The sequence below is a fragment of the Mauremys reevesii genome, linkage group 2 (genome assembly GCF_016161935.1).
Source record: "Mauremys reevesii isolate NIE-2019 linkage group 2, ASM1616193v1, whole genome shotgun sequence".
In the NCBI taxonomy this organism is placed as follows: Eukaryota; Metazoa; Chordata; order Testudines; family Geoemydidae; genus Mauremys; species Mauremys reevesii.
Window position 1 is genome coordinate 113,118,569 of NC_052624.1, and position 27,159 is coordinate 113,145,727.

The 27,159-nt window shown below is 42.3% G+C and overlaps 1 protein-coding gene across 5 annotated transcripts in view; it reads left to right on the forward strand.

The window, feature by feature from the left end:
• Positions 1-27,159, forward strand: part of CEP72 (centrosomal protein 72) — a 62,977-nt gene that overhangs the window by 11,870 nt on the left and 23,948 nt on the right. For all 5 annotated transcript variants that reach the window (XR_005594866.1, XM_039526823.1, XM_039526824.1 and 2 more), the window contains exons 4-11: positions 1,069-1,183; positions 2,109-2,287; positions 3,059-3,162; positions 6,219-6,270; positions 6,929-7,141; positions 9,526-9,833; positions 12,452-12,590; positions 15,991-16,193. Coding sequence is in view for 4 of the 5 variants with exons in the window: in XM_039526823.1 (XP_039382757.1) it covers positions 1,069-1,183; positions 2,109-2,287; positions 3,059-3,162; positions 6,219-6,270; positions 6,929-7,141; positions 9,526-9,833; positions 12,452-12,590; positions 15,991-16,193 (1,313 nt within the window). In the remaining variant the exon portion in view is untranslated. The remainder of the gene's footprint in view (positions 1-1,068; positions 1,184-2,108; positions 2,288-3,058; positions 3,163-6,218; positions 6,271-6,928; positions 7,142-9,525; positions 9,834-12,451; positions 12,591-15,990; positions 16,194-27,159) is intronic.

A 27,159-nucleotide genomic window follows, 5' to 3' on the forward strand; every position in this document is an offset into this window, starting at 1 on the left:
CCACAACCCCCGCCTGGAGGAGCCCCAAGTCTTCTCACCCCCCCGCCCCCCTCCCAGCCAGAGCAGCCCTGGGCCAGCTGGAGCCCTGATCCCCCCGCATGGTCAGAGAAGCCCCATGCCAGCCGGAGCCCTCCTATAGCACTGTGCCTTCCCAGACCCTAAACTGCCCTGCTGAAAAGCTCTTCTCTTCCGTGAGAAGAACCTTAGCTTTTGATATGCTCCATGAAGGTACTGGGGTGGCTGAGGAGGCTGTATATGTTACTCAGCATCATCAGTAATCTCTCTGGACTCCAGAGAGATTACTGATGAACCAGGAAGCTGAATAGCAGATACCACCTCCTTGGCTGCCCCAGAACCTGTATGGAGCATAATAATAAGAAAAACTTCCCCCTCCAAACCCACAACTGGTGTCCGGACATCGCCGCTGTGCCCGGGCAGGCTCAGCCTTCCCTGCCCTATTATACCCACCGCCACGTGCTGTTTCCAGACTTCCTTTCCTGTCTGCCATTCTCCCTTAATAAGCTATACCTGATCCACTAAGTCAGCAGTGGCTGACCTTCAGCTCCCAACGGGGCTTCCAACACCTTCTATCAGGGTGAGGAGAATAATTCCTCTCTGGTACAGTCTATTTAAATGTGAAGGGGTTGTTTTCCTACAAATGAATTATGAGATTGGTGTAAAAGGTAAAAAACGTACAAAACCCAGACATAAAACTTTAAGCCCCCAGAGAGTGGGTTGGGTTTACAAAACTTGGCACTGGAATAGCAATTATGTTCTATAACACGAGCCTAGACATATGCACGTGTTGTTTTCACTATGAATGGAACTTTCAGAAATAGATTTTTTTTTGTTTAACTTTTGGCCTTTTCTTCACCATTAGGAGCACGTTATGTGTTTTCCTTAAAACTGACATGATGAAACCTGTGCCCTCACTGATTATCAGAAGTTTATCTTCTGTAAATGTAGTCAGGTTGAAAGTGCCATGATATCGCTCTGATTTCCTGAGTTAAAAGCTATAGTGAAAAATATTAATGACAGTGATTCCTTTTTGTGTGGATTTTTTTCTAGATGATCGACCAGTGAGAGATAGTGAACGAAAAGCATCCCTTTTGCATTTCACCACAGATCATGCATTTGAATTAAAAGATTCTTCACCAACAGCAAAAGTGAATGAAATTGAAAGGTATGAACAAAGTAACAGAAGCGGTAGTTTTGAAGTGTTGGAAAGGAAATTAGGACTTAATTAAAAAACAAATATTGCACTTAGGCAAGCTTATAAACATTCTTAGTGCAAGAATCAAAAAGTATAGCTGTGGAAACATGGAAAATCTTCCAGGCTCTCTTATCCCGTCAGTGTAAATCCTATGAGTTCAGCTGTAACTACTTTACTTTTCAGGAGCTGTTGTGATTGAGCACATATCTCCAAAAATATTATTTAATTGAAGAAATTGGTTCATGGTACCACTGTTACAAACTTTACCTGTACTAGCAGGTGTTAATCTTGTCATGCTGTAAATTTCATGTGCTGTTTTTGCTTTTTTAAATCTTAAGAATTGAATTCTTTCTAAATATTTCTAAACTTACAGCAAATTTAAAATTTTGTTTTAAAAGTTTATCATCAACCTTAAATTAGCTGGGCAGTTGTATACAAATCATAGCATTTTAATTTTACTTCTAAAAATGTGTTGGAAGATTCCTTTAAACATATTATCATTCATTCTCCCCCTCCCCGCAATAATTACAATATAGATTGGAGTCAGTTGCAGACAAACACAGACAAAAGGTAGAAGAGAGACTGTATTATTCCCATTTCATAGATGGGAAACTGGGACTCAGATTAAGTGAATGGCCTAAAAAAATCACACAGGAAGTTTGTGGCAGAGCTAGGAATTAAAACCAGATCTCCTAAGTCAATCTAGTGCTTTATTCAGTATCTTGTAAGACAACTAATGTTTTACCTAGAATAAAAAACTGGGCTGATTCACTACTTATTTTACTGAGTATCAATGTTTAAAGTTGTTTTTTATCAACACAAAAAGGATCTTTAAATACAGGGAACCACAACATTAAAATAAGGTGACAGTGTGACAGCATATTTTCCTTAACAGATCTGGCCAGCCACGGATAGCATATATTAACTCCATGTCAAGGAAGTGTTCAGTGATGGATGAAGAAGATGAAGCAGTGCTAAACTTAATTACAAAGTGTGAATGGGACTTGAGCAAACCTCTTGGAATAACAGGATCTGCTAAAAAGGACCCTGAAGTAGAATTTCACAGCTTACAAAGTATGTTGATATACCTTTTTAAAAAGTAGGTAATTAGTGAATAGTTTAAAAAGGAGATCTTCAGAGTTTAGAGGCCATATCTTCTCTGTCTTTAAATATTTTCAAATGCATCACTTTAGCATTTTTAAAGCAGTCTACTTACTTTGCTTGCATAAAATAAACAAAAGACTAAAATTAAAGATTTTTATGTATTGAACTGTATTGTTCATTGATATTCTTTGCTTACTTTTCCATTTAAAATCTTCATTATGTATCATATTTTATATGAAACGTGCTATATGGAAGAGAAATTGAGTAAAACCTCCATTATCTTGTGACACATCCCTTAGTAGAAACTTTGAAAAATACCATGAAATAAAATACTCCTATAAAATAAAAATCATAACGTAAGTCCAAAAGAGCTCGGTAGAGGTGGAATAGTCGTACTTTCCCTCCATGCAAGTACTATATCCAGAAACTTATATTGGAGCCCTAAGAATTCTGGGCCATGTCACCTCCCTCTTGAGCTATTTCCACATATTGGAAAGAAAAGTGTGTTGAGGGACTTCCTTTCCCATTTGGGAATGGGGTGGGGCTGGATTGGACCCCTGTAAAAGTAGCAGGAAGATTGACTCCTCAAACTAGTGGATCAATCCTCCGGGATCCAGGGAGGCCCTGTGACTCTATATAACTACACTCCCTTCACACATACATCTATTCTGTTGCAACCCTATTAAACTTAGCCTGTTTTATAAAACTACTAAACTTTAATTAAGTCTCTTATTTCCCAAGGTATTCGCAATATTGAAGATAATGTTGGCATTACTATGAATAGGAAATCCGAAACCAGACCCATCAGCCTACAAATGCGGAAGCAACAAGCAAATATGCCTATGGTAAAAAAAAAAAAAAAAACCCAGACAAACAAACTTGTATTGTGTTGTCTTTAACTATTTAAGCCTGTAAGCTACTGTAGAGATTTTAGGAGAAACATTAGACACACAAGTGCAGACTTGTAGGAATGCCCTTTCTCTGGCTGTAAATGAAGTGATCTTAAATGTTTGAATCTAGTCTTTGTGTGGTATATTCAGCTTAATTCAATTGATGGTATTGGTTTAAAAATGGGATGGCTACCACTATTGGATCAAGACTCTTGTGGCTACCACTATTTTAATCACAATGAGTCCTGCTCTGAGTAGGGTTAGGTAATACAATGATTAAAATGCTGGCAGTTAGACTATACTAACCCTCATACCAGTGCTACCATCAATAGAGCTGCAACAGTGGTAGCAACAGTGGGAAATTTTAGGACTCCCTTTTGCATACATCTGCACTGTGATAAGACCTCCAGTACACCTGCAACTGGCCCAGTCAGCTGACTCCATTCTGAACTGCAGGGCTATAAAATTGCAATGCAGACATTAGGGCTCGAGCGGGAGTCCAGATTCTGGGCCCCTCCCCCTTTGTGGAGTCTTAGAGCCCTACGAGCCAAAACAAAAAAATCAGCTGACCCAGGTCAGCCATGCATCTTTTATTGCAGTGTAGACATACCCTTAGTGTTCTGTGAGTTGGTTAGTAGAAAACAAGTTCAAAATGGAGCTCTGTTTTTATTGTGTGGTTGGTTTGTTTTTATTAATATAGTTCCAAAAGAATGTGAGGTGCCTGACAGGCAAAATCTCTTTGGCAGAAATGGGTGGATGCTGATTAAAATCAGTCGTAGAATCACAGTATCCATCAATACATGCAATTACTAATGTGCAGGTTGGTTTTAGTCCCCATTTGGCACTGACCTGGTACGTGCCAGAATCCAAGGAATTTAAATTTTAATGCTCAGAGCCATATATAATGACCACTTTTGCCTGAATAGATTTCAGTTTACGTTCACAAAAGTGTCTCTTGTGTGTAGGTGCCTTTGACGGGTAATGGAAAAATATTAATCAAGACAAGTAACCTAACATTACCCATTTAGCCAAAATTAAAAAGGAAAACTAAAGAGATCCTTCTCCAAAATCTTGAGCAAAGAGAGGTGTTTTCAGTGTCTTGAAGGTAAACAGCTTTGGACTAATTTGGGTCAGGAGGAGAGTGAGCTCCAAAGCCTAGGTTTCCTTCATGGAGCAGGCCCTGTCAGCAGCCCCTTCCCTTTTAAACCAAGGCTATTCTGGTTTTGGCACTTCCACTGCTTAGTAGTATTGCATGCAAAGAGAGGCTAATGCAGAATGTGGGCAGACTCAGTGGTATTTTAGAAAAGGACCATTTAAATTTATGCTCCCGAGACTTCATTGGTTGCTAATTTAATCTGGATACAGTTCAAGATACTGATTTTTTTTTTTTTTTTTTTTTTTTTTTTTTGCTCAGAAATTAATTATTGGTTTGGGCCTCAACTACTTTAGCAGCCACCTCTCTCCTTTATGCTTTTGTCTGACTGAGACCATCAAGTCTCCTTAAATTGACTGGCCCCAAATTTACATGAGGGGTCTCATAGCAGGGTGTTTTTCAGAGGAGACTCGATTATAGATCTTGCTCCCTTCTTTGGGAAAGAGAGAGCTTAAGATTCTTAATCTTTGGGTCACATTGCAAAGCCCATCTGTTTACTCAGGTTTGTTTGTGAGGGAGTTGCTGCTTTAAATAGGGGGGTGCTTTCTGAGTCCTGGAGAAAAATAGTATTTGCACATAAAGACTGAGTCTGGCCCAGAATAATTTTTTTTTCCCCCAAAGGGTAAGATATGAGTTAAAGTGAGAACAGAGTTTCAGAAATCACTCTTAAATTATTCCCTAGAATTTTGCACTAATTCAGGGTAAGAGCTTGTCTAGATGAACATTTAGTTTGCCGTAAACGGGGGCGTGAATCTTCCCTGCCCTAGCCTGCCATGGACCAAATGTCCATGTGGACCCTGATGATACGTATTAACAGTTTGTTAGTGTGCTTTGATGTAGTTCTCTGGACTAGATCAAAGTGCACTAACAAATTGTTAACACCCATCAGCAGGGTCTGCCTGGATGGTTTAGTGTGTGGCAGATTCGCACCCCAAGATGCCATGAACATCTTGCTAAATATTTCACTGTTCTGGTCCAGTAATAATAAGCTGAGTATTGTTCTGTATTAGCTTCAACATTTGTTTTCTATCTCCCTTTTGAAAGGGGGAAAAACTAGTGAGAGAAGGAAAACTCTAGACAAGCTCTTTGGAAATGTTTTCTTGTTAATCTATCATTCACTTCCATGTCCTTATAGGAAATACAGCTAATTCAGGGAAGATATTACCTGCCAAAATTTCTACTGAATTGTAAACTGTAGGGCCCCAATACTGCAAAGATTGATGCAGGTGCTTAATTTTGAGCATGTGTGTAATCCCTTTGAAATAAATTGAATTGCACAGATGCTTAAAGTTAAGCACCTGCATACAAGAGTTTCTGGGATTGGGGTCTAAGTGGCGGTACACTTTACATAAAGATGAACTAAAGTTTAGAAATGTTTTTTAAGAAACTGTTCAACGTTCCAAACCAGTTACAATGTGTGCTCGAAAGTGCAACTATCTTTGCACTTTAAAAACAATATTACACCTCTACCCCGATATAATGCTGTCCTCGGGAGCCAAAAAATCTTACCGTGTTATAGGTGAATCCGCGTTATATTGAACTTGCTTTGATCCGCCGGAGTGCGCAGCCCCGCCCCCCCGGAGCGCTGCTTTACCGCATTATATCCGAATTCGTGTTATATTGGGTCGCGTTATATCAGGGTAGAGGTGTATTTTAAAATACATGCCTCCTTTATTTACCTGTACAGAATCCTGGATTCTCTGGCTTTTTCTGTAACAGCTGATTATTTGATTTTTAAGAGTCAGAATAAAGCTTTCAAGGCATAAGTCTTGATCATAAGCACTTTATCAGATTTGCAGCATAGTTTCCTGAGTGCTATGTTTTCATACTGATTATGTATTGATATTTTTAAATCTAGGATGTTAGTTCAGAGAACAGAAATGCGTTGAAAGTTCAGGAAACTGACGAAGGTAACAGTTGTTTGTGTGTTAATCTTGTGCTGTATATTGTGTCTATGTACAAAACAATCTTTAGTACAACGAATGAGTTAAGATTATGTAGTTTTTAATCTCATTTGTCAATTATAGGATATTCCAATTTAATGGGGCTATTTACCATTAATTTTACTGCTATGGGAGTTTTACTGACAAATAAAGGAAAAGCCGACGGCTTCAACATGATTAAATTATTCTCTCAATGCTATTTTAGTTTTTAATCATTGACTTCATGTTTGTGTCAGATACTTTTATCAAAGATAAAATTACTCATGGTTAGCCCTGCAATAGCATTTGAAAATATTTCAGGTTCATACCTTATGCAAATAATTCTGCATCCTGTGTATTGCTATTGTGTGGAGACCTACAGGAGACTCATTGCAATGTTAAATTAGAAATTTATAAAGCTATACACACCCAGTTTCCTGAATAAAGATTCAAAACTTGGATTAATTTCAGTGCAAAAATAAAAACCCATTACTTTACCATCTTTAAAAAAAAGTTTATTCTGATAGAGGCTCACCAATGAGTATTCCGTTACAAATTCCAAGATGTATGTTTATTATGTTACTTCCTACCATCTAATTTAAGGAGATTAAATAAATTTTTAAAACATAATATAATTTGTTTCTAGAGTTCAGAAGTTTGCCTGATTGTTCACCAACTCTGCCTGTTGTACATAATACCATTAAGCAAGGGAATGAGAAAAGGAAAAATAGCACCAAAGTTACATTTTCAGACAATAAGAGTCAAGATCTTCCTAAGAGAGATCCTAATCTGAAATTTCAAGATGAGGCTGAATCTTATAAAAAAATTACAACCCATGCCAATTTCACACCCCATCCAGGTAACCAATGCAGAAGTTTTGTGCTTTTTCTTGAGTTGTTCAGATAATCTCTATAATGCAAACTTTCATTGTCCCCTGTGTGTTTATATGTAAGTGTCTGGTTACAGCAGTTTTGTTATCTCATTTGTGGTTTTCTGAGTGTATTTCTAATCTTTCTAGTCAGACCTCTGTTAACTTCAAATGAAAAGACAAACAAACCCCAAACTGTCTACAAATCCAATTAATTTCCGTGTATTCTGTATTCGTTAGTCAGCAAAGTCAGATTATAAACAATTTTTGAAATTCTAGTCAAGATGTGACTTGCCTACATTTTTATTTACTCACAGGTTGGTGAAAGACGAGTGTGTCTCCTGCACCTCATGTCCGGTGGCATATAGGAGTCCTAATGGAACTGCAAGAGCCCCAGAGAGAATTTTCCCTGGTGTAGGACCAGCATGGGACCAACGTACATGGCTCCATGCTGCCCCTCCCAACCTTACAGCGCCCGGCATAGGGGCATGGCAGAAGGGAGATTGGCCGTAGCATTTGGAGCAACATGACTAGGGGTTGCTCTTCAACCCAGAATAGCTGGAGAGGTTGCCATAAATTAGCAAACCCCTTGGAAACACTCTGGCTTACAGTAGGGGCTGTAATGGGTACAATCTGGTAGACCCAAAGATGCCTGGAGAGGTGCCATCTGTGCTGAGCTTCCTGAGACATACACCACAGAATCTAGCCCAATAGCTTATTTCAGTTATTTGGGGGATCCTCTGACTAACTCTTCCTCTCCCCCTCTTTTCTAGAGAAAACAGAGTTAGAGTCAGTGAAAAATCATAGTAGAGACAAAGCATCAGTAACTTTTACCACAGCGTAGCTAGTAGAGGTCAAGCCTGTGGGGGCTGCGAAGTGAAAAGTAGAGCAAAGCTAATAACTGATTTTTCAGTTTAGTGACTGAAATGAAAACAATGTTTGTTTGAGGTCAAACAAAGTGAAATATTTTGTTAGTTTTAAAATTTATTTAAACTAGTCTAGCTAAATATCAAAACAAAACTTTATTTTGAAAAGTTGAAATGTTTCATTTAAGAAACATTGCAATGAACAATTTTCTTTTGAATTTTTCTCATTTATTTGGCTGAAGCTATTTGCTGAAATCAACCCAAATTTGTAAATAGATTGAATTGCCCTAAAAATGCATTTTTTTTGGCAAATAAGGTATTGGACTGAAAAATTTCACCCGGCTCTAGTAGAAAAGTACCAGTGTGTTGTCTCCACTATATGGACAGCCATCTCAAGAGAAAAAGTAAATAAACCCCCCTCACACACACACACTTTTTTTTTTCTTGTGCATTGAAGACATAGTCTTAAATCGGCTCTAAGAGGACTGCAGCAACCACAGTCTCCAGAAGGAATTTTGGTTGAAATCTTCTTGGAAGGTCTCAGGTTTAATATCTGGTCCATGTCAATGGCCCCACCTAGTGGACTTTTCTAATATTGCTATATAATGTTTGCCATTTGACAAGGATTGTTTAATTAATGAACTCTCCATTCATTTCCTGAAGTATGTACCTATATTCTAGACTGTAGTAATGAAATACATAAGTTGAACAAAAGTCTTTCATTTTAAGCACAAAGGACTGTTGTTGCCCACATCATAATCAGCTCTCACTTACAGAGCACTGGTGCCAAATATTAGTTGGTTTAACTTACTCAGTCTTCATTGATTCCATAGCATATTAGGTTAGCATGAACATCAGTACTTTAAAAGCTCTAAATGATACTGTCATGAAATGACATTTGTACTAAGCCCAAGTAGTGACTCTGTAGTTAAAAAAAATTTTGGTCAGTTTCCCTTATAAATTTAATTTTGATATTAAATCTTCCATGTAGCTTATCATGCTTGCGCTTAGGACAGAGGTGGGTTTTTTTTGTTTTTTTTAATTCAGTAAATTTAAATTTGGGCTTCAGTCTTAACCTGCCTCTAGTTTTTTAAACAAACATTTTACTGTAATAGTTACAATAAAATCTCTACATAATGCTTGCCTTTTGTTTTCAATAACATATAATTCTAAGACAGAGTGGCACTGTACATAATATCGAATGACTAGTAGACTGGAGGTAAATCTGTTATTCATTTTGAAATAATTTATATCATATATACTGAGATGTCACTCAATGAAAACATGCTTATTTCAAAGCTGAAAAAAGTTAAAATTTCCTGGCCTATCCTAGTAATAAACCTGTTCTCTGGACCAATTAACTTTATAATTTTTTTACCGGTGTTCAGGAAAAAAAAACCTTGTTTAAAAATGGAATATTAATATTTTGTTAATTTTGACTTTTGATGCTAATTTAAAAGAACAAGGTCATCCTGGTTAAGTGACTCTCTATTTTTTTTTCTTTTGGAGACTCTCAAGAAATTTCTTCTCCAGTCCTCTCCTCTCCAAAGATGCATACACAGGCTCAGAAGATTTTTAATACATTATCAGCATCTAGATTACTTTGCAATAGAACATCACATAATGGAGGAAGCCAACCAATTCAGAACCAGACTTACTCTGCAGCTTTACAGAAAAATAATGGCCAACCTAATGTTAGTGTGAATGTGTCTAAACAAGAAACAATGCAAGAGAGTGGCAGAAACCATCCTCCTTCCATTCAGGGACCTGGACCTGAAGAGCAAAGGCCAAATAGCAAAACTACAGATGTCAGAGAGGTAAACACTAGAACAGAAGAGTTGGTGATTTCTTTAAAGAAAATGTTTTAGTTTCATGATTTATTATTAGATTGAACTATTAAAATGGACAATTACTAAAGACAAAACAATAGTGTTTAGTTTTTCCTCAACCAATACCAATTTGTTGTCGTCAGTGCACTGTCTTTATCTTGCCATGAATGAGTGCCCATAACATCCACAGCCATTATTATAAAATAGTAGTTTAGCTTGCTCATTATCTGATCTGACACTGCAGAATGCTAATACCGAGGAACATGGTTTAGGAGTGACTATTAGTCTCACTGATGCAGTAAAAAGACTGAGGATTGTCAAGATGATATACTGACGGTATATGGCAAGGCCCTGTGTGCTTTGTTGTATACTGGACCTAACCTTTGCAGCAAGGCCTCCTGACTTGTGTGGCATAGCAGTGCAGAATTCTGTGGAATTTCTGAAGCAGCTTCAAGTTAGCTAATATATAGAAAAATTGTTAGATCATCCTCTCCAGCTCCCTAAAAATGCAGGATTGTTTTGTTCCTTATAGTAAATAGAAATTGCAGTAAATAGAAATTGTGATAAAGTTGTGGGAGTTGGCAAGAGTCTTTTAAAAAAAAAAAAAAAAAAGAAAGCAAATACCCCATGCTTATTCACAATTTGGCTTTGTAGTTCACATCTCAGGGAGATGAATTCCTATCTTTGCTCCTGCTATTCTTTGGCTGGAGAAAGTTTTATTCTGTAGTGGCTGCAACTTCACAAACAGATACATACTTTTTAAAAATGAAAAATTACAATGTACTGAATATTGCAATAGTCAGTAAACATTGCAAAAAGACCCTGTTCTTGCAGAATTCATTTTTATATGTATCAGCTCTGTCTGATGTTATGGTTGTCGGAGTGAAGATTTTTCTGTGTATGTTTAGTAAAAGCTACTATCTCCCTCCTGAAAATTGTCCTAGAGCAGACTGAGGTAACTGGGCACTGGACCCTTGTCTAAGTTGAGAGGGACTTAGTGTCAGATGGAGATGGAGCTTCACTAAGCTCTGCTGAAATTTAGTAGATGCTGATCTGAAAGCTCAAAAAAAGCTTTCCATCGCTTATAACTTTTTGCTTTCGCACTTCCCAAACCAAGCAGTACTGTATGTGTATGGTGTTTCAAATTCCATTTGTTTTTGCTGTAACCCTATTAAAAAATGTTTAATTACAGTAGTTGTCCTGGAGAAAACACATTTTCTCCCTCTATGTGTATATATTGCACAAGGAAAAACTACATTAAAAACATTAAGCTTGCAAATTCAAATACTCAAAAACTTAGAAAATGTTGCCTGGCCCCTTCCATGTATAGGTTATAAATAATACAGTCTTTAATTATGTGATTAAATGCTGTTTTTTCCCCTGCAGATCCCTTGCCTCATTCACTGCAAGGGAGCTTGCTCTGGGGATGAATCAGGATCGTGTAGTGAAGGAGGCTGTTGTCTGTAGCACTCCTGCCTCATTTGTTGCAGAAGTTGGAGGGTGTGTAGTGAATGAGGCAGGGGATTGCAGGAAGGCAAAGGATGGTCTTGTGGTTAAGGCAGTTGAATTCTGCCCTTGGTATTGGATTCTATCCCTGCCTATGCCTCAGAGTTCCTGTGCAGTGTTAAGCAAGTGACTAATCAAGTGATAGGGATGGTGCATGGCAGTCCGGTCAGCACTAGGAACTGTGAGAGGCTCAAGCATGCTCAGTGAAGATGACATTTTTTGAGATTATGGTAACAAAAGTCTAGGAAGCCTCTACTGAGCATGTGCAGACTTGTCTCCCACCCTCACCCCCACTCCCAAAAAGGCTTATAAATTGGTTAGATTTGGGCAAATTTACACAAGGGGGCAAACAATGCATTCCTGACTCAAAGGCCACGTCCCTGTCAAATTTCAAGTCACCATTGCAAAGCATGGGGATGCCAGAGTTGTTCAGAGAACAGATCATCAGAAGTTGTTAACATGGGCAAAATGTATTTTTTTTCAAGCTGGGTTTTTGGAAATTGCCTAACTATTTTGGCTGCAATTCCTCCTCCTCCTCCCCCCCCCCCAAAAAAAAACAGGCAAAAACACCCAACATATAAAATTTCAATGGAAATGGTTAAAGTTTGGCAAAGTTATAAGCAACTAAAAACAGTGTTTTATAGTGGAAAGTGTCAGACAACCTTAATAGGCAGTACTACCATCCCTGCATGTAATGATATTTTACCCTCCCATAAATCAAAAATGTTGACAAAATTGTGATCAGAATTTTTCCTAGACAGTTCACCTTCAGGCAGAAACCAAGCATAGGTATTTTCAGACCAAAAGTTTTCAGAAATAAGTGTGAGAAAACTGGGAGCTATGAAGGAAACTGCATCTTTAAAATTAGCAGGTACTATAAGGCCAGCACTATAATATTAGTGTTATTTTCTAAGTGTTTATTTATTTATTTATTTATTCATAACCAACACAAATTTTGGACCAAAACTACCTGACTCTGTCCCTTTAAATTCCTCTCTTTGTTGCATGTCACATTTCTGCACTTAAAAGGTTATATGGACCAAATTGAAAACATTTGCAGTTCTAGAGCATGAAAGGAATTTTTTTTTTTTTAAATTCAGGTGTTTGAAACACATCAAGTAGCAACTCAGTCAGCTAATAAACATCTGTATGAAGCAACACCTATGGAACATCTTCTGGACTTAGTGGACAAATATTGGAATGGTTATAAATCACTCCACTGCAATGAGAAATTTCTTTGTAAGTAAGAAAAAGATATTTTAACAGAGATTAGTGAACAACCTAAGATGTATATAAGTGATGTATAGAAAAATCATTATTTATTGAGGCTTGCTTGGAAACAGGAGCTTCGTGTATTAAGAGATTAGTGTGTTTTCAGGTTTTGTGAGTTTGCGATATAATTCCATCTTGACTAATGTAATTTAAATGATAGATTTTAGCCTCTGTCTATGGCATGATAATCAGTAATCAGATTTCCAGCACCTAATCTGATAATAATAATAATCCATTCAACACATTATGGACAGAAGACTGACATAAGCAATTCCACATCAGTGCATAAGGTGGCTTTTATTTTACTATTCATTGGACGTGAAAACCAGAAGTGAATAAAAATACAGTGTTAGAACGGTGGTCTCAGGCCAAACAGAAGTAAGATGTTGCACCACTGCTAGACCAACTAGCTTTGAACTTAATTTAGGGCTACATTGCAACCCAGCAGCACACTGGTGTAAGAGGGCACAAGGTGCCTCTTTGTTTTTCTGGATCAGATACTCACATAATGGGGAACAGCACAGAAAGGGAACCATGCTATTCAGAACCACTATGGCCCCTGCTTTGTGCAAATGGATGGGAGGGGGAAGAGTAGGGTGAAGGCTTGGCTTCCCTTCCCTTTTTGTCTTCCTCACCCTGCCACATCCAGGCTAGCATAGCTGTGCTGGCATGTCAGGGAATATAGGATGAGCTGGATATAAACCTGGCCCAGTGAATTAGTGAAACTCCTTCAGCGAATTACACTCTTTCCTGGGCTGTTGCACTGGCCCCTTATTCTGGAGCCACAATTGAGCCTTTAGCATTTGTATTACCCATAAGGGACAGCATTGTCTTTATGGCTCAATCCTCCCAACCCCTTTGCAGAATTTAGATTTGCCAAGATTGGACTCCTAGACCAAATTCCAGGTATTCGTGATGTAGATTTTCTCTTAAAATTTTATGTACAATTTTGAACAAAGTAAGTAGCTTTTAGAAAAGTGGATTCAAACACGTATACTTTTTTGTGGCTATTTCTGGGGTGCATGTGGCTGCCAGCCCAACTAGTTTCTCTTTAGGTTTTTCTGTCTCTTCCCCCCCCCCCCTCCACTTTTGCTACAATCACCTATAAAATGTATGAATTAATTTACTTTTTAATTTTACCCCCACCTTAGGTACAGTACTGCCATAATGGATCTACTACTATCTGCATTGCTAAGGTGCCTAAGTTATTTAACTTCACCTTTGCAGATGGTCTATAAAATCATGACTAGTGTGGAGACTGTGCATAAGGAAGTATCACATAAACACAATAACTGGGGGAGGGGGCATGTCACTCAGTAAAATTAATAGGAGGCATGTTTATAAACAAATGGAAGTACTGCTTCACACAACACAGTCAATCTGTGGAACTTGTTTCAGGGGATGTTGTGAAGGTCTGAATCATCTGGCATTGGCCACTGTCGGAAGGCTGTATACTGGGCTAGATGGACCATTAGTCTGACCCAATATGGCCATTCTTCTATAAGTAGAATGAACAATATTAAATAGGAAAGGAGTGATGCAACTCAGATATTTACAGATCAAAACTTCTGTGTTCTGTCAAATATCAGAATTTCCATGTGGGTTAGAAGTCACTTAGATCCTAATGGGTGCAGATGAAAGTTATGAGGATGCATAATTAAACAACAGGTAGGGCTACTGAGCATGGTGCTATTTCTAAAAAAAATCATTTTGGGCATGTGACAGAATGTATCCATGTCCACACCCTACACATTATTGTAATAATCTTATGTACAATGTATGCCTTGTGGGGCATCATTTGAAAACTCATAATTTGCTGGCCATTATTCTCCTCATAAAATGTGTGTGGCAACATTGCATGTGAAGTTACAAGATTTCACTGTATGTTATTAACACATGTTCCATACTGAGATTGACAAACAGCTCTCTCTCTCTCAAACGAAGGAATGTATGCTCTACTTAATTTGCATTTAAGCAGTAAACAGAGTCATCAATCAGGAAGGGTAACAAAGGGTGCTTAAACAGGCTAGGAAAAGCAGCAGGGAACATCCTTCTCTGTAGACTCTGTCTCCTGAATCTCAGCTGGAAGTGTTTTTCAAGAGGGAGACTATAAAAAGGAGGGACACACACCCTAAGAGGATCTCTTTCAACCCCCACCCTCCCACTATTGTATTCATGACACCAGAAGTGACAAGGGAAGCATTTGCTGGACTAGAGAAGGGATCCTGACCTAAGAAATTAAGTCAGTAAGACTGCTGAAAGCATATGGTGAGAAACTTTGCTTGAACCTGATATAGATTAAGTTAGACACCAGCAGTGTGTTACCTTTATTTTCTTGCAACCTTTTCTGACTTTTGTGCCCCATTACTTGTACTCACTTAAAGTCTCTTTATAGTTAAACTTGTTTTATTGTTTGATCTAATCCAGTGTGTTTAAATGGAAGTGTCTGGGAAACTTCATTTGGGGTGGCAAGTTATGTGCATATTATTTCTATTAAAGCAATAACAGACTTTATATAAACTTGGAGTGTCAGGAGAGGGCTGGGTAGTACAGGACATATATTTCTGGGGGAAAAATCTAAGACTGGGTGTGCGTTGGGGTCACCTGCAGTATAACCAAGGCTGGTAGATTGGCTGCAGCACACAGACAGACATAGCTGGGAGTGACCTGCTGGCTGGAGGCTACAACAGCAGAGCATTGCAAAGGGCACCCTAGGTTAGAGGTCAGGGATGACACAGCTATCCATTGTCTGGATTGTAGCCTGATATGTCACAGTGGAGTAAACTGAAGGGAGTAGGTGCTGCAGGCTATTTTGTTTGTGAACTCTCTCTATCATATACCACAAGGAATGGAGCTGCTGCCTGTGCTGGGTACAGTTTTCTTGAAACCCTCAATACATTCCTGCGGCAGTGCCCTGCCTTCAAGTCTTATGTCTGTCTTCAAGCCTGTCCTGGTGTGGCTATCACTTTCTCCGAAGTGCAGCTCTTGCACACACTTGAATGAGACACTGCTGCTGGTTGGCAATGGGAGTAACTGAAAATCCTACAAATTCGCCATTAAACGTGTAATTTGCATTGGCTGGATTTTGAGTACTTGCATGATTTATGACATAATACAGTTTGATATTATCTTTTCATTACAGAAATGTAGCAGTAGGATGTGCTATCAAGTTTATAGGAAAGCAATTTTCTTCAGTCCAGTTACACTTACTGAGACAAATTCTGCAATAACTTACTGTAGCGTAATTTCAGATTAACTCCATTGAAGTCAATAGAAATCATTGATTAGATTTTGTACCATTATCACCAACTACAGACATTGTTTGAGACCCTTGCCTAATCTGCTCTGTTCTGTTTTTAATTCACAGCTCAGGCAGGACCTGTTTTGTCTGCAATGCAGAAATCTGCACCTGTGGATCAACCAAAAGATTCTGCAACAATGTGTCAGGAGGTGAATAAGCTGCTGGTAGAGAAAAAAACTTTACTAAGTCATTTGTCTGAACAAGATCAACAATACAACATAAAGATTAACAGTCTGATGTCAGAACTGAGCAACTCTCAAAAAGACGTGGTGATTATGGCACTTCTATTTTCTTCTAATGATTCTGTGGTGTGGATGAAATTGAATGCACGTATGGTAAAAGTTAAGTGTTTGTTTAATCATATCTGAGTTTCTAATTCAAACTGGAAAGATCTTGTTAGTGGGTATAGTTAATACACTAGCTTTCAATTTGTGGTGATCAGAGTTCAAATTGATTTTGATCATTGGAATATGTGAAAAGCCTGAATCTCTCTGGACTACAGAGACCTAGTTTGTCAGTCATCACTAAGAGTATGTCTACACTGGCAGAGTTATAGCGCTGGGAGTTACACCCCTCAGAGAGCACTGAAGGGAAACTGCTGTTGAGTGTTCACACTATCAGCTGCCTGCGCAACAGTGTGTTCACACTTGCAGCGGTATTGGAGCGGTGCACTCTGGGCAGCAATCCTACAGAGCATCTCTTCCTCTTCTACTGCTAAGACTTGTGAGAAGACGGAGGTGGTTGCATGGCATCCTGGGTCCGATCCCCTGGCCCCGTGATGTATTGCTTTGCATCCCAGCAATCTTTGTGCTTGCATCCTGATTTGGCGCCATCTTTCAACAGTTTGTGTACTGCGGGCTCTGCCTCTTTGGTCTGCAGGAACAGATCCCGAAGTGTTGACTAATATATGCTGCTCGCTCTGACCAACACCTCATGAGTGGTAGTAGAGTTTTCCTTAAACTACAAAGGCAAGAGAAGTGCGACATTGAGCTCGCCACACACAGTAGCTACGACACGAGATTGCTTGTGGCATTCACGGAGGTGCTGAACACAGTGGAACACCGCTTTTGGGCTCGGGGAAACAAGCACTGAGTGGTGGGATTGCATCGTCATGCACGTCTTGGATGACTAGCAATGGCTGCAGAACTTTCGGATGAGAAAAGCCACATTCATGGGACTGTGATGAGCTTGCCCCAGCCCTCTGGTGCAAGGACATGAGAATGAGAGCTGCCCTGCCGCTGGAGAAGCACGTGGCGATGGCACTGTGGAAGCTGGCTACTCCAGACTGCTACCGATCAGTCACTAACCAATTTGGAGTGAGAAAGTTGACCATTGGATTCATGTTGACGGAAGTGTGCAGGGTCATTGATCGCATCCTGCTTCGAAAGACTGTAACTCTGGGCAACGTGCGTAACATTGTGGATGGCTTTGCACAAATGGGCTTTCCTAACTGCGGAGGGGCGATAGATGGCACGCATATTCCAATTCTGGCACCAGACCACCTAGTCACTGAGTACATTTATCAGAAGAGGTATTTCTCAATTGTTTTCCAGGCACTTGTAGATCACTGTGGGTGTTTCACGGACGTTAATGCAGACTGATCCGGAAAGGTGCATGACACACGCATCTTTTGAAACACTGGCCTGTTCAGGAAGCTGCAAGCAGGGACTTTCTTCCCGGACCAGAATATCACCATAGGAGAAGTCGAAATGCCCATTGTGATCCTGGGAGACCCTGCCTACCCCTTAATTCTGTGGCTTATGAAGCCACACATGTGGCACCTTGACAACAGCAAGGAGCGGTTCAACAGGCTGAGCAAGTGTAGAATGACTGTGGAGTGTGCTTTTAGCCGTTTAAAGACCTGCTGGCGCTGGCCCATGACAATTGTGCTGTATGCTCCATAATATTTGTGAAGGGAAGGGTGAAAGCTTCACTCAGGGTTGGACTACTGAGGCTCAGCGCCTGGAAGGTGAGTTTGAACAGCCAGAGATCAGGGCTATTAGAGGGCTGCAGCATGGGGCCAAAAGGATCAGGGATGCCTTGAGGCAGTAATTTGAAGCTGAAAACCAGTCATATTTGTTGCTATGCTCGGGAGTGCAGTGCTTGTAATGCTAGGAGGTGATTGGTGCAGATGATGCAATATGAAGGTTTAAGATAATTGTCTGTTGCTTTGCAGGGCTCTGTTTGCTTTCAGTTAATAGAATAAAGATTGCTTTCAAACCAACACACTTCTTTTATTAAAAAATAACACCCGGAGGAGAGAGTCCAAACAAAAAAACCCCATCAGCAGTGAGGGGGTGGGGGAAGGGATGGTCCCAGGAGGAGTTGGGGTCCCAGGACAGCTAAAGATTTGTGTATGTCCAGGGATCATATCCAACCTTCTCCTTTGGAGTACAATGCAACGGGTGCTGTACTTCAGCAGGGCTAAATTGCAGAGGGATGGGTGTTGAGTGCAGTGGGTACTGGGAGTCAACAGTGCTGGACTGTGACGGGGAGGAGTGGAATGTTGCAGGTACAGACTGGAGCCAGGAGCTTGATAAGAGTGTGGTGGTGGTGGGTGTGGGGTGCATGGGAAAGAGTTTTGCGACAGCAACTGTAGGGGAGGGTGGCATGGAGCTGCTCGGTTTGCAGTGCTAGAATCGTCTGCAATGTGTCTGCTTGGCGCTCCATAATGTTTAAGAGCCACTCCGTGGCTTCATTCTGGCGCCCTGCGTTCTCCTTTGGGTCTCTTCTGTTGTCCCGCCACTCCTTCAATTCTTGTTTTTCGGCCGCGGAGTGCATCATAACGTCACGCAGAAAGTCCTCCTTAGTTCTTTGTGGGCACTTTGTAATTCAGCGCAGCCTTTCTGCTGCCGATAACAAAGAGGGAGGCTGGGCTCCCAAGCTCATCTCTGAAGTTTAAATGCAACATTTTACAGAAGCAGTATTGTTTGCAACACAGACAACACTGATTCAGTGATTTAAAATACAGCCAGTACTCTCACACCTGTCACTAACTGGCTGACCCCAGGCAAGCACACATGAGCCACAAGACCCCCAAAATGGTGAGTAGCCGCAGGGGCAGGGGAAATCACTCTTCCTGGACCCTGCTGTACACTGGGCACGTGGCTCTTGGGGAGAGCCAACACTGTAGGGGGCGGCCTGATAATCATTCCTGTCCCTACACTTTCCACAGGATGTGATCATTATAGAAGATATCTCACTGCTGAGGGTGAGCAGGGAATCAAGGGAGGGTCTTCTCCAAGACTGCAGCTTCCACCCTGGCCATTATGCGGCTCGCCTGTGTGCCGCACGGCCCCCCCGTGATGGCACAGTAGCACGGGAAAGTTACTGTTAACGGAGCAAGAAACAAAGCAGTTCTGCCAAAGAACCTGCAGCAGTGGATTGCCCAATATCTCCATGAGAGTTTCCTGGAGATCTGAGGCAGATTCCCGTGAAGTGAGAGAGTCAATCAACACCCTGTTCCGCCAGCATGTGGTGGTACGTGCATCATACAGACACAAGCCTGCTTTCTGCAACCCTTTTGCCCCCAACAACTTGCCTCAGTGATTCCCAAAATCAAATCCACTTACTAGGGCCTCCTCTCCTGTTTGCGCTTCGCCAAGCTCTGACAGCTGTGACTGGCTAGCCTCCTCCGGGGTAGAAAAGAGCTCCTGGCTGCATGCATCTCTGACCTCCGAGTCATCCTCTGCCTCTGGGTCCCCCTCCACATCCTCGTCTAAGATTTCCTCCTCCTGGCTCGGTCCACTCTCGACTGGCACGCGAACCAACAAAGTATCCACAGTGGCCTTCGCAGTGGAGGTGGGGTTGCCACAGAGTATCACGTCCAGCTCTTTGTAGAACTGGCTGCTTGTGGGCGCAGCACCGGACCGGCGGTTTGCCTCCCGCACCTTGTGGTAGGTGTTCCACTGCTCCTTCACTTTAACCCTGCACTGCAGTGTGTCCCGGTCATGGACCCTTTCTGTCATGTATCGTGAAAGCTGTCCGTAGGTATCATAATTCCTACGGCTGGAGCGCAGCTGGGACTGGATGGCCTCCTCTCCCCAAATGCTGATGAGGTCCAGCAGCTCAGCATTGCTCCAAGTGGGGGATTGCCTGGTGCATGGAGTAGGCATGGTTACCTGGAAAGATGTGCTGAGACCACTGCACGCATCACTGAGCAAACAGGAAGGGGACTTTCAAAATTCCAAAGGAATTTATGGGGTGGGGATGACGGTTGGTCAGCGGAGGGCATGGGCAGTAGAATTCAAACCAATGACCAGAGAGGCAAGAACAGGCATTGTGGGACACTTCCTGGAGGCCAATTGCAGTGCTGTAATCAACCACAGTGTCTGCACTGGCACCGTGGTACTGAACCCCTGGCGCAGAAAGCTGTATGCCTCTTGGGGTGTTGGGGTTTTTTTGTTTTTGTTTTTTACAGTGCTGGCTGCAGCTGCGTAGTTTCTGCACACTAAGGGCTTGGCTACACTTGAAAGTTGCAGCGCTGGTGGAGGCTTTCCAGCGCTGCAATTAGTAACCGTCCACACCTGCAAGGCACATCCAGCGCTGCAACTCCCTGGCTGCAGCGCTGGCTGAACACCTGGTCTGTTTGGAGTGTAGCGATTGCAGCGCTGGTGATCCAGTGCTGCTCGTCAAGTGTGGACACACACCAGCGCTGTTATTGGCCTCCAGGGTATTAGCAGATATCCCAGAATGCTTTTATAAATTACTCTTTGTTTTGTTATGCTGCCTCTCTTTGTTTTGTTGTGAACTCGGAGCTCCGTTGATCCCAGAGCTGCTTATCTACAAACACAGCTCCTGTTTGCTGTGATCAATCTGTACCTGACTGTGAACAATCAAATGAGATAATGAGGCATGCAGGGAGTGAGTGTTTGCTTGACAGAAACGGGGCAGAGGGGAGAGAGGGAGTCTGTTGGCTGCAGGCTGTTTGCAGTTAAGAGTTAAGGGTAAGGGATCGGGAACATGTTCTGATTTTTCAAGGCAGGAAGGTAACACACAGTGTTGGCTCCAAAAATCCACTCACTCTCTCTTGCCCGCTCCCTGTCACACTACGCCCTGCCCCACCCCCCTCTTTTGAAAAGCACGTTGCTGCCACTTGAACGCTGGGATAGCTGCCCATAATGCATCACTCCCAACAGCGCTGCAAATGCTGCAAATGTGGCCACACACCAGCGCTGGTAGCTGTGAGTGTGGCCACACACCAGCGCTATTCCTACACAGCTGGATGACCAGCGCTGTAACTCCCAGCGCTGCAACTTTCAAGTGTAGCCAAGCCCTAAGTGGCTTGGCAGTGTGTACACCTCGGGAGTTACAACACAGAAAGCTGCTTTACTGTGCAGAAACTTGCCAGTGTAGACAGGGCCTGAGGCCATGGCTACACTTGCAAATTTGCAGCGCTGCAGCAGGGTGTGAAAACACACCCTCTCCAGCGCTGCAAATTGCGGCGCTGCAAAGCCCCAGTGTGGTCAAAGCCCCAGCACTGGGAGCGCGGCTCCCAGCGCTGTACGTTATTCCCCACAGGGAGGTGGAGTACGGACAGCGCTGGGAGAGCTCTCTCCCAGCGCTGGCGCTTTGACTACACTTAGCGCTTTGAAGTGCAAGTGTAGCCATAGCCTAAGGCTGCTAGGAGGTCACAGCAACTCCTTAATCAATACCCTCCTACAAACATATTTCCTTATCCCTTTCCCTAGTGAGCACTAGAAAATTTGCTACATTTTCTTTATGAAAAAAAGGGCAGTTTCTGGTTCAAGCCCAGGTACCTCCATTCTCTCTCTCAATTAGAGATTTCAGCTTGGCATCCAGTTCACTGGAATCACTCCTTCCAGCCTCCCATGCCTTTCTAACCTTGCATGTCACACTTCCAACAAGATACCTCTTCCTGTCTCACTCAAAAATCCTGACTAGCGCCTCCCCACTTGCTAATGACCATCTTGTTTCTAACCTCCTTTCTCAGCCAGGCTCTGAGAAAAGGCAGTCTCTTCTTTCTTCATTCTAACACCTAGTTAACTCATTTGCAAATCTCACAACAGTGGGACTGCCCTTTTGGTAATTTACTGTCCTTGCCTCATCTCATCCCCCTAGCGTCTCATCAAACTTGACCTACCGAGCAGGTCTTTCTTGATATTTTGCTATTCTGTTAGAATTACTTGCCTCTGGGGGAAAAAGTGGGTTTGTCCAGTTTCATCCTCCAGTTTGAATTGAGTTTCTTCTGTTGCTCCTGGTAGATGTGAAGCTTTCTTCAGAATATCTTCTATTTCCATTACAGAGAGCCACAAGGCTCTGTCTGTGGCCCTCTCCCTCTGGGGCATCTCACTGATAGCTGTGATATTCTGGGTTGAAGCTACAAAGTGGATACCTAGCACCATATTAATCTTGATTTATTGTCCAATTCCTCCACCTCCCATCTATTCAGTTTACACAGATGTTTTTGTTGCCTCCATGTAAAATTTTACAAGGTTTTGTGCACATTTGAGCAGGCAATCAGGTGTTTGCACATGCTATTGGGTGGGTATTTATATACATCTATTGTGCATATAAAAACCTGATTTGCACGCAAAAGTTGGCATTCAGATGCACGATTGCCTTAGGCCGTGCTTTATGAAAACATAGGCACTACAGACAGCTTTTGCTATTAGAATAAACAAAGAATAAAACAGCAACATAAAGAGGGAAGCAGGTTAAACAGAAAAATGAGGCTTGTATAATTCTACTTCATAGTGTGATAGGATATGAGTGCAATGGAGAGGCAAGTGAGTCTACAAATATTTTGAAGTATTTGTGGACTCCATACCAAAGCCCCTGCTTGGGTGTGTAATCTGAACTCTTCTGGAAATCTAGTTTAATTACACTTACCTTCTGATCAAACTTCCAGCAGCATCCTATCATATCAAATGGTCAGACAATTCAGAGGAAAGATTCAGATGATCTTCTCTTTGCTCATTAACATGCACTGTGTAAGTAGCTTGTATCAACTTTTTTCCTCTTCAAGTGAAATACTTTGATGCCAAGACTAAATAGTTACTAAATTTAAAAATGTCTAATTCCCTTTATATTTATGAAATACATTGTGTGTGTTTTAGAGGGATTGAACCACTTTCCTCCCTCCAATTTTTAATATTATGATAGGCTTTCATCCTCTGAAATTGAGGATTTAACAGTGATCATGCCTAATCTTTCCAATTTTGCCTAGATACTGTTACTCTGATGTTTGTGGCATTTCTTGTATGTCCATATGCTTAGTTTATATATATATATATATATATATATATATATATATATATATATAAATAAAAGTGTGCTGTTTGTCAGTTTTGTTTTCTGAAGGTAAAGATCTGCTTTGGCTCAGTATGGCACAATGAATTTAAAATTAAGTTCTTATTTATTATCGCACACCAATTTGCTTTAGTTTGATTTTGGGGTCTCAGAAGGAAAAAGGGATGTTAAGGGGTTATAGGTGGAGGAAGATTGAGATCTAAGATCCAAATCCTGCTTTCCAGCATACAGCCTGAATGTTGGTCCTAGCTTTGACAGAAGGAACACTCACCTGTTCAGCAAAGTGGCTTTGCAACTCCTCTGTGGCCAATATTGCATTAGATATCACAGTCATAACTTAATCTTTCCACGTTCAAGAGGAATGAGAAATCCATGTAGTAACATATCTTCTGGTCCCTTCCATGGCTAGTCCATCACCTGCTCCATGCATAGTGACTGAACATTTTCCTTTGACCTCAGAGATTTTTTCTGACTGGGTAAGGCTTTTGGTATCAAGTGAGGTCTCCATTTAATGGAATACACTTTGCATGTTCTGAACAAGATCCAGTGTAGGTATCTAGTCTTATCAGGTGATGTGTACACCTAAGCAATTCTGTCCTAGGCCTCTGTGGGTATATCTACACTACAGTTGGACACCCTCAGCTGACTCAGACTTGGAGGGCTTGGGTTGTGAGGCTGTTTAACTGCAGTGTAGGTTTCCAGGCTAGCTCTAGGACCTTCCCACGTCACAAGGTCCTAGAGCCCAGGCTCCAGTCTGAACCCAGAAGTCTGCTGCAATTAAAACAGCCCCTTAGCCCAAGTCCCATGAGTCCATGTCAGCTGCCAGGGGCCAGCTGCAGGTTTTTAATTGCAGTGTAGACGTACCCTCAGACAGTTCCCACCTCAGGTACCCTCTTGTGACACTACTCATCCTGTCATGGGGGTCTCTGACAGTCAGTTCCCACCTCTCACAGGATCTGATGCAGTGGTGCTTTAGCCCTCTGGCTAAGGCACTCAAGTCCTAAGAGTTAAGAACTCAAAACAGGGTCATCTGAGAGTCTTCAGCAGGACTCCGCCCTTCTATTCAGGGATTGTCTTCAACCAGCCACTCCTTTTGATCAGTTTCCCTGGGCCCAGTCATCCCGTCTGGTGGGAGACGTGTCCAGCCATCATGAGGTCCTGTCCTCCAAGGTGCTTGCATCCCCTCCCAGCTTGGAAAATAGAGTGGAGAGTGTGCTTATAAAATCTGCAGATGGCTCCAAGCTGGAAGGGGTTGCATGTGCTTTGGAGAACAGGCTTAGAATTCAAAGTGACCTTGATAAATTGGAGAATTTGTCTGAAAACAAAGATGAAATTCAATAAAGACAAGTGTAAAGTGCTACCCTTAAGAAGGCCGGGGGAGGGGGTGGGAGAGATCAAATACACAACTACAAAATCAGATTACTGGTTAGGCAGTGGTACTGCAGAAGAGGACCTATGGGGTCATAGTGGATCTCAAATATGAGCAGTTGCAGTGATGCAGTTGCAGAAAATGCTAATATCACTCAGAGGTGTATCAACAGTAGTGTTATAAGTAAGACACTGGAGATAATAGTCCCATTCTACTTGGCCCTGGTGAGACCCAGATGTGTCCAGTTTTGAGCACCACACTTGAAGAAAGATGTGGACAAATTGGAGCGAGGCCAGAGGAGAGCAACTAAAAGGAAATGTTTAGAAGAGCTGACCTCTGAGGAAAGGTTAAACGTTATCTTTAGTCTTGAGAAAAGAAGACTGAGGGGAAACCTCATAAGTCTTGAGACAAGTAGAGGTGTTACAAGAGAGGACAGTAATCAATTGCTCTCAGTGCCCACTGAAGGTAGGGCAAGTAGTAATGGGCTTAATCTGCAGCAAGAGAGATTTAGTTTAAATATCATGGGGGAAAAAAACCTTCCTAAACTATAAGGACAGTTAAGTACTGGAATAGGCTTCCAAGGAAAGTTTTGGAATTCCAGTCATTGGAGATTTTTCAGACCAGGTTATTCAGACATATCAGGGATGGTATAGGTATACTTGGTCCTGCCTCAGCATGAGGTTGCGGGGGGGCCTGGACTAGATGACCTATCAAGGTCCCTTCCAGCCCTACATTTTTATGGTTCTGTCTCTGACTCTTGGTTGTAACTAGGCTTATTTCATAGAGCAGGCCTGCACAACATGCAGCCCGCGGAGCCTCACTGTGTGGCCTGTGGGGGGATTCTAAATCCCCTGCACACGGCGCTCTGCGGGCAGCCCAGAGCCCTTTAAATCCCAGCCGTGGCCAGGAATCAAAGGGCTCTGGGCTGCCCACAGCCGCGGGGAGCCCTGAGCCCTTTAAATCCCAGCCACAGCTCCAGCGGATGGGCTAGGGCTGGGATTTAAAGGGCTCAGGCTCCCCTCAGCGGCAGGAGCTCTGGGCCCTTTAAATCCCTGCCCCAGCCCCAGAAAGCTCCAGGTTCCCCCAGCCGCCGGAGCCCCAGGCCCTTTAATTTGCCCCTGAGGGCTCCCAGCCACCTCTTCAGCTGGGAGCCCCTGGTTGATTTAAAATCAAGTATCACCTCCCCACCCCCAACCTTCCTTTTTGTCCCACAGCTGTTTTGGTGGGGCGGCGCTGGGGAAGGAGGGTTTGTTTCTGCAGGGCTGGACGGTGCTGGAGCGAGGTGTTTTCGCAGGGCCAGGAGGTGCTGGGGTGGGGTGTTTCCATGGGGCTGGGGGGTTTCAGCCCTCAGCTGTTTTCTTTGGAGTAATGTGGCCCTCGCCGCTTTACGAGTTGTGCAGGCCTGTCATAGAGAGAGAAGCAGGAACAGAGCTAGAATTTGATTTAACTCCACTTCACACCTGACATCTACTGCAGGTGTAGCTGGATGGGGCTAAATGGCTCCACAGGCCCTCATTAATCTACTTGCCAGTGTGTCCCATCACAGCCTCCTATGTGATCTGTATCCAACCAGGATTATTCTGTCATGATTTTACTTATCAGAGGGGTAGCTGTGTTAGTCTGGTTCTGTAAAATCATCAAAGAAAGCGTTGTTCCAGGTCGGCCATAAAAATATTGGCATATTGTGGGGCCATGCGGGTGCCCATAGCGGTGCCACTGATCTGGAGATATATATTGTCATTAAATTTGAAATAGTTGTGTGTGAGGATAAAGGTACAGAGCTCAGCAACCAGTTGTGCTGTGGCATCATCAGGGATACTGTTCCCGACAGCTTGTATTCCATCAGTGTGTGGGATGTTTATGTAGAGAGTCTCTACATCCATGGTGGCTAGGATGGTGTTTTCTGGAAGGTCACCAATGCATTGTAGTTTCCTCAGGAAATCAGTGGTGTCACGGAGATAGCTGGGAGTGCTGGTAACATAGGGTCTGAGTAGAGAGTCTACATATCCAGACAGTCCTTCAGTGAGAGTTCCAATGCCCGAGATGATGGGGTGTCCAGGATTTCCGGGTTTGTGGATCTTGGGTAGTAGATAGAATAACCCTGGTCGGGGCTCTAAGGGTATGTTGATTTGTTCCGGTGTTAGTGTAGGGAGTGTCCTGAGTAGATGGTGCAGTTTCTTAGTGTATTCCTCAGTGGGATCTGAGGGAAGTAGCCTGTAAAATTTGGTATTGGAGAGTTGTCTGGCGCCATCCACAGCCTCAGAAACCATCCTGACATTATAATCAAAGAGGCGGATAAAGGAGGTGCTGTTGTCATCATGAACAGGTCTGACTACCAAAAGGAGGCCAACCTGGAACAACGCTTCCTCAGCTCCCGTCCACTCATGCCCCTTCTCTACCTACGCTACATTGATGACATCTTCATCATCTGGACCCATGGGAAGGAGACTCTGGAAAAATTCCACCACGATTTCAACAGCTTCCACCCCTCCATCAACCTCAGCCTGGACCAATCTACACGGGAGGTCCACTTCCTAGACACCACGGTGCTAATAAGTGATGGTCACATTAACACCACCCTATACCGAAAACCT